The sequence below is a fragment of the Borostomias antarcticus genome (assembly GCF_949987555.1).
Source record: "Borostomias antarcticus genome assembly, chromosome: 9".
Classification (NCBI taxonomy): domain Eukaryota; kingdom Metazoa; phylum Chordata; class Actinopteri; order Stomiiformes; family Stomiidae; genus Borostomias; species Borostomias antarcticus.
The window spans coordinates 23,761,296-23,768,060 of NC_140242.1; the positions used below are offsets into that span (position 1 = coordinate 23,761,296).

At 45.7% G+C, this 6,765-nt stretch overlaps 1 protein-coding gene across 1 annotated transcript; it reads left to right on the forward strand.

Moving 5' to 3' along the window:
* Positions 1-6,765, forward strand: nfe2l2a (nfe2 like bZIP transcription factor 2a). Its single transcript, XM_084442772.1, has 5 exons — positions 1-133; positions 3,668-3,937; positions 4,208-4,294; positions 4,413-4,589; positions 5,185-6,765. The coding sequence occupies exons 1-5, from the start codon at positions 95-97 to the stop codon at positions 6,394-6,396; spliced, it is 1,785 nt and encodes a 594-aa protein (XP_084298898.1). The 5' UTR covers positions 1-94; the 3' UTR covers positions 6,397-6,765.

Below are 6,765 nucleotides of genomic sequence, written 5' to 3' on the forward strand. Positions count from 1 at the left end.
AGTCCACCATTTTATATTGCGTAAAAAGGAATACAAATACTATTTTGGGGGGCGTTTTTTGCCAGAGGACAGACTACTTTTTTTCTCCATTATAATGGAAATTGAGATACCTAAAATGCCTCCCAGTGAACAGGTAAGTTTATAAAGCTGTTATCTCTGAAAGCTCAGGTGGGTCAGTTTGACACAACGCTCTTATAGACCTTATAGCTCCTCAATAGGATCGAAGACTGAAATTACACACAGGTTTCATCAGCCACATTAGTTCAATGTGGCTATAGGCTATTTCAAGTAGGCCTATCACTCTTGTTTGTCTTTCATACCCTCTGTCTTGTACCTGTGTCTCTCTTTCACAAATAGGCATAATAATGCGCGTTACGGCTATATAGCCTATTAGCTATAGTAAGCATAGGCTACTCCTGTTCGAACTGACTCATGTCCAGAACTTCTTGTGAAGACTACCGGGCTACACGCAGTCTGTAAACGCTACTAGTACAGTATGCTACCATTCTAATATCCCACTCTCAATTCTGCCAAGTCATGGAAGACTGGCCTGGTTGAAATGTGTGTAGCGAGAAATAAAAATGAAAATGAATAGGCTTCATGCCGTAATGTAGAGCTGTCTGCAGGAGAGTCACGAGAAACATGAAGTTGACGATGATAAAAATCCTATTTGTCCCTCCGTTTCAAATGGGTCTTGTAGGCAGGCCAGGGTGTAGATGTTGGGCGTGTGATCAGTACGTGACATGTAGCCTGGTTATCTTTGACTATTCAGCTGATTGCACAATATTCTCAAGGGGACGTTTACTAGAAGCGGAATGCAGTTTACTAGAAGCGGAATGTAGTGTTTCATGACGTACATCAGCTTTATCATTCTTGAAGACCAACAATAGGCCCATCCTGTAGGGGTTTGGAACCTATTCAAGTTGGAACTTGAACTTTTCCTTAATGTTGTTTAAAAAAGCCTTCATTTGACATGGTTTGGCAATTTGAAGTTAATTTTGAGGTCTTTCCATAGGCCTACATGTAGGCTACTGGATGTTTGAAAGAATATCCTAAACCCTCCTGACTTCACTTCACAACTCAACTTCCCTGTTTGTGCCTTAAATGTTTTGCGGAACCATATGGAGGCTGATGGTGGCATGCAGTAATATTTCAGTATTCTTTGTTAGGGTGCTGGAGGACACTGACTCATTAAATGCCTTTGTTTTATCAAGTAAATAACAACCTACACACAACCTGCTATAGGCCTATTCCCATATCCCCAGTCGCCATCACTACCTTCATAGTGTTTAGATCCTAGAACATTTGTTCTCTTTTAACAACATGGTTTTAAGATTTGTTGTTCGAGTTAATATAGGCCTACATTTTTAGATTTTTGAAACACTCAAGCTTATAGCATGTTGAAAGTTTTGTTATGGTTGTAAACATGTACTGCCAAGGAAATGTTTTTATTTACACATGGAGAAGCAACCAGGAAATAGGGTGTTTATTTTTACAAGCCAGTTTCCTTATTCTTATTACAGTTACTGTATCCAAGAAATATGGTGAGATGATCAGCTGGCTGCTGTGGTTTCACTCAAATATTAAGTCAGTATTTTGAGAATACATTTCATTTCCAGTTCGCATTTCACAGATCTTTAGGTTGGCATATTTATTTACTGTAGTCAGACCTTAAATATTGAGTGAATTGATATAAAGGGGCACACTATTTCAAATCTATTTCCTAAGCAAACAGAATGGGTGGTGGAGTATAAGCTTCAATGTTACGGATGGCATTTTCCTTTTAAGAAAGATGAGACAGGTCCTGGATCATATGGAGCCAACAGTAGGACTCTGAGAATAATGTAAGCATGAAAGGAAACAGTTAAGGCATTGTGTTGCTTAAGGCATTGTGTTGCTGTATGAGGCTGTGGTACGTGACAAATAGACACATTGTGCTGTTTATGTGTAGAAAACATGGCTGACCTCAAGAAGTGCGGTCATCCTAGCACTCCCAGTCATAATATATGATTCTATACTCTTTGTTCAACCTAAAATTAATAGGAGGACTTTTGACCTGACCAGCCAAAGTGACGTTAGAGGCTCTGGTGGTCATATGGACTAACACAGCCTCTGATGTAACACTAGCAGGCCACATAGGGGGAGAGTGCTCTCCCATTTGCACTAGCTTCTGATGCAAGTTCAGACTTGTCCAGACTTTACTCTCTCGATGAGTTTAATGGCTCTAAACAAATCATTTATTTAGGAAACAATGCTTGAAATGTCCCTCTTAGAAAATCCTATAAGCTTTCTTCTGTTTTTCTTCTCCTCACTTCCCCTCTCCTGACTTGTCCGTCCGTGTGACCAGTCTGCTAGTGGTCTAGTTTGTCTGTCTGTGTTACCAGTCTGCTAGTGGACTAGTTTGTCTGTGTGACCAGTCTGCTAGTGGACTAGTTTGTCTGTGTGACCAGTCTGGTAGTGGACTAGATTGTCTGTCTGTGTGACCAGTCTGCTAGTGGACTAGTTTGTCTGTGTGACCAGTCTGGTAGTGGTCTAGTTTGTGTCTGTGTGACCAGTCTGGTAGTGGTCTAGTTTGTCTGTGTGACCAGTCTGCTAGTGGACTAGTTTGTGTCTGTGTGACTAGTCTGCTAGTGGTCTAGTTTGTCTGTCTGTGTGACTAGTCTGCTAGTGGTCTAGTTTGTCTGTCTGTGTGACCAGTCTGCTAGTGGTCTAGTTTGTCCGTCCGTGTGACCAGTCTGGTAGTGGACTAGTTTGTCCGTCTGTGTGACCAGTCTGGTAGTGGACTAGTTTGCCTTCTTACTCTGAGAAGTCACATGCCCTGAGCTTTTCTTGTGACCCAATGTGTTTATGCAATGTCCCTGGGATTGTGAAATGTTTCCTTCTGTAAATAAGTTGTGTGTAATTGATGTTAAGAGGCCCAGGGGAGGGACAAACACAGTTGAGCTTATCTGTCTGGGCATTGCTGATTAACCCACAGCTAATAACGATAAGCCACAGAGAGGAGGGAGAGGGATACTTGGCAGAAATATTCTCCTATGGGGATTACGTTCCTATCTATTATTACTAACCACAACCATGCAACACTTCACCTGTAGTTACTCACCACCTTGTGCCAATGCAACCACTTACAGGTAAAGGATATTTAACTGAATTTCAATATTGTTCAAAACTCTGAACAAGCACAAACACTAAATATCTTTTTTTTTTAAGAAACCCCCATTTCAGTTGCGTTGTAAAACTTTGAAAGATGATGAGATAAGAAATGAATTCTTCCATCTATTAATTATGAATTAAAGATAAGATCAGACGATGGCTCAGTTTCACAGAACCTTTGCTGAGTTTATGTGGGACCGGGAGAGTGATCTAGTGCCTGTGTTCACATGTGACGAGCCAGACACAGACGCTCAGTCCGCTGCTTGGGTGGGGTGGTAACACAGGAAACGGAGACGTTCATCTATTATTCATGCTGCTCCTTCCTCATTACATTCACGCTCGTATTGTCATCAAAGAACAGCCACCAGGGGATGGGGTGTGGCGCTGAGGTGCAGTAGCTGCACTCCACAGTAAGGGACACTCTTCCTCGTTCCGGTTCAGAGCGCGTTCTGCCTGCGCCGCAGCCTGGTGCGAGCTCCTGCAGCCGGACTCACCTCGGTGTGTGTCTCCGCAGGCCATGGACCTGATCGACATCCTCTGGAGGCAGGACATCGACCTGGGTGCCCGGCGCGAGGTCTTCGACTACAGCTACCGCCAGAAGGAGAGCGAGCTGCAGCGGCAGCGCGAGCTGCAGGAGGAGAAGCGGCTGCAGAGGCTGCGGGAGCAGGAGAAGGCCCTGCTGGCTCAGCTGCAGCTGGACGAGGAGACGGGCGAGTTCGTGCCGCGCCCCGCGGCGGGAGGCCCTCCGCAGTCCGCCGCCGGCACGCCCTCAGAGGCCACACAGGTACAGACTCGCGCGCACACACGCACACACAGCCATCAGACATGTCGGGCTGGCCCCTCCCTTCCTCACTCGGGTTGGGTAAAGCTGCACTGTAGCTAGGTAACCACCTCATCCCATGTAATTAGGGAAACACAGGTGGCTCTTTAGAAACTGCTGTGAAGAACTAAGCTCTGCTGCACATCTATTGTTTGCTTAAACGCAGGGGATACAGGGTGTAGTAGCACAGGAAACATTTATACAAACATAATAAGATTGAGTGTTTGCTTTTAGAATGCCAGCTTCACAGGAGATGCCATGTCGTTTGATGAATGTATGCAGCTGCTGGCAGAGACCTTCCCTCTGGTAGAGGATTCGGAGGTAAGAATACAGGCTCATCCATGCACTCATTTGAAATAGGATTCCTGTGACTCTCATAATCAACACATTATCTCTACCCGTCCTGTAGACCATTTCCTGGAAATCTTTTGTTTTGTAGACCACCTCTGCCTGCCTGGACACAGTTCCCGCCCCCAACAGCAGCCATATGATGATTGCCCCAGAAGAGGCGGCGCTGCCCCTGGCCCCCCTGTTCACGCCCCCGCTGGCCCCACAGAGCACCTCCCCAGATTTGGAGCAGGCCTGGATGGAGCTTTTGTCCCTCCCTGAGCTGCAGGTACAATAGGCAGATTCTACCACCATGATTTCTGTGGTGGAACAAACACCCCAAAGAATGCAGGGGTGGTAGGAGCCAAGCATGAGGACAAACTCACCTTTGTTTAGCCTTGTTTGAATGGGGCACATGTATGGAAAGGCAAATATACAAAGCTAATTCAGAGCAGTGAGTGAGAGAGAGAGAGACTGTGTGTGTGTGTGTGCGCTCAGTGGTGTAAGTGACCCTGTGGCCATGGTACAGTAGCACCTCATCAATAACTTACCTTCAAATACATGGCAGAGGATGAGGTAGAATTAACATACCAACATGGGAGAAAACAGACATCCAGAGGAACATAAACACTAAATCTTTAGAAAGAAAAGAGATTATTTAAGGTTAGTTCAATTCAGTCTTTAGGAAATCAGGTGTGTGTTTATGTATATATACTCATCTCTCTCCCCTATTAAATGAAAATAAAATCAGTTACACAGTTAAGGTGTACACTCTACACAAACCATACAAAAAAGGTAGAACTTGAGTGTGCTGTGCATTACAGAGCTTCATGTCTGCATGGGTTGCTAGATTTGCTGTAACAATTCTTCATCTCCTTTTCCAGCAATGCCTGAACATGCAAATGGAGGATACACTGGAGACAACGGCATACCTACCAAACAGCAGCCCTGGAGTAGAGGGGCTAAACTATAGTTTTTACCCCTTGCCCAACCTCGCAGACGTGGGCTCGAACACACCTGAGGTGTGCCCCTCTGAATTCATCAACACTTTCCAGGGGACCTTTCAGAACATGGCTCCTCCAGACCACCTCAGCCAGATGACCCTGAAGCCTCCAGAAATGGACCCCAACTTCGGTGCAGATGGCTTCTGTGATATATTCTACCCTGACCTTCACAATACCAAGCTGGGCAGTGATGCCCAGCCTCAGAGCAGCAGAGGCAGCATCTTTAAACCAGTGGACACACAGAGCCTCTCGTCCGGAGACACGTTAGAGAGAGACACACCTGAGGCCGTACCGGAATTCCCTGACACGGATTCAGGAGTGTCGTTTCACACAAGCCCAAACGTCAGCTCCCCTGAAAAATCTCAGTATGGGGATGGATCCTATGGCTACAGTGACTCAGATATGGAAGAGATGGACAGCAACCCTGGAAGTGCAGAGTCCGACTACTCAGAGATGTTCTCCCTGAACTTCCAGCCTGACGGCCTTCACCCGCCCGTCTCAGTGGCCGGCCCAGCGGTCCAGAAGCAGGAGGAGAAGCCCAGACCACACAAGACGGAGCCAGATGATGAGACTGGCCACGACAGCCACCCCTTCACAAAGGACAAGCAGAAGAAACACTCGGAAAAGCGTCTCTCCCGAGACGAGCAGAGGGCCAAGACCCTGCGAATCCCCTTCACCGTGGACATGGTCATCAACATGCCTGTGGATGACTTCAACGAGATGATGTCCAAACACCAGCTCAACGAGGCCCAGCTGGCCCTGGTCCGAGACATCCGCCGCCGGGGGAAGAACAAGGTGGCCGCCCAAAACTGCCGCAAGCGCAAGATGGAGAACATCGTGGGTCTGGAGTACGACCTGGACTCTCTGAAGGAGGAGAAGGAGCGCCAGCTCAAAGAGAAGAGCCAGAACGCCAGCAGCCTGCAGGACATGAAGCAGCAGCTGCACAGCCTGTACCTGGAGGTGTTCAGCCTGTTGAGGGACGAGGAGGGGAAGCCCTACTCTCCGTCAGAGTACTCCCTGCAACAGACCACCGACGGCAGCGTCTTCCTCGTCCCTCGCATCAAAAAGACTCTCAAGAGCAATGACAATTAGCACTTTTCTGCTTTATTACATGGTACTGCTTTATCATAGTAATAATTCTATGCAAAGATAACTTTGTAGTTGCTTGGCTTTAAGCATAAGTAGAACAGCAGAACTATTATATAGTTTTTGCTCACTCTTCCTGAATCTCTATATTGTAATATTTTGATATTTTAGTTCTTTTGTACTGCTCTCTATTTTCCTCAGAGATTCTTTTACTGATATTCTTTGTAAATATATACATTATTTGCTATATTTGAGATATGAAAATGTACTGTATATATAATGTTTTAGTAAGCTAAAAATGTTTTGTTGCAATCACTGTTACTTTTACTCTGTTTTATAAAATGTACTATTTGATTTGCAGCTCCATCTTTTTTA

What these genes read in the sequence shown, in the direction of transcription:
- nfe2l2a (XM_084442772.1), top strand. Translation starts at nt 95, where the DNA reads ATGGAAATTGAGATACCTAAAATGCCTCCCAGTGAACAG. An exon ending in AAATGCCTCCCAGTGAACAG is followed by an intron (nt 134 to 3,667) that starts GTAAGTTTATAA and finishes GTGTCTCCGCAG; the next exon opens with GCCATGGACCTGATCGACAT. An exon ending in TGTCCCTCCCTGAGCTGCAG is followed by an intron (nt 4,590 to 5,184) that starts GTACAATAGGCA and finishes CTCCTTTTCCAG; the next exon opens with CAATGCCTGAACATGCAAAT.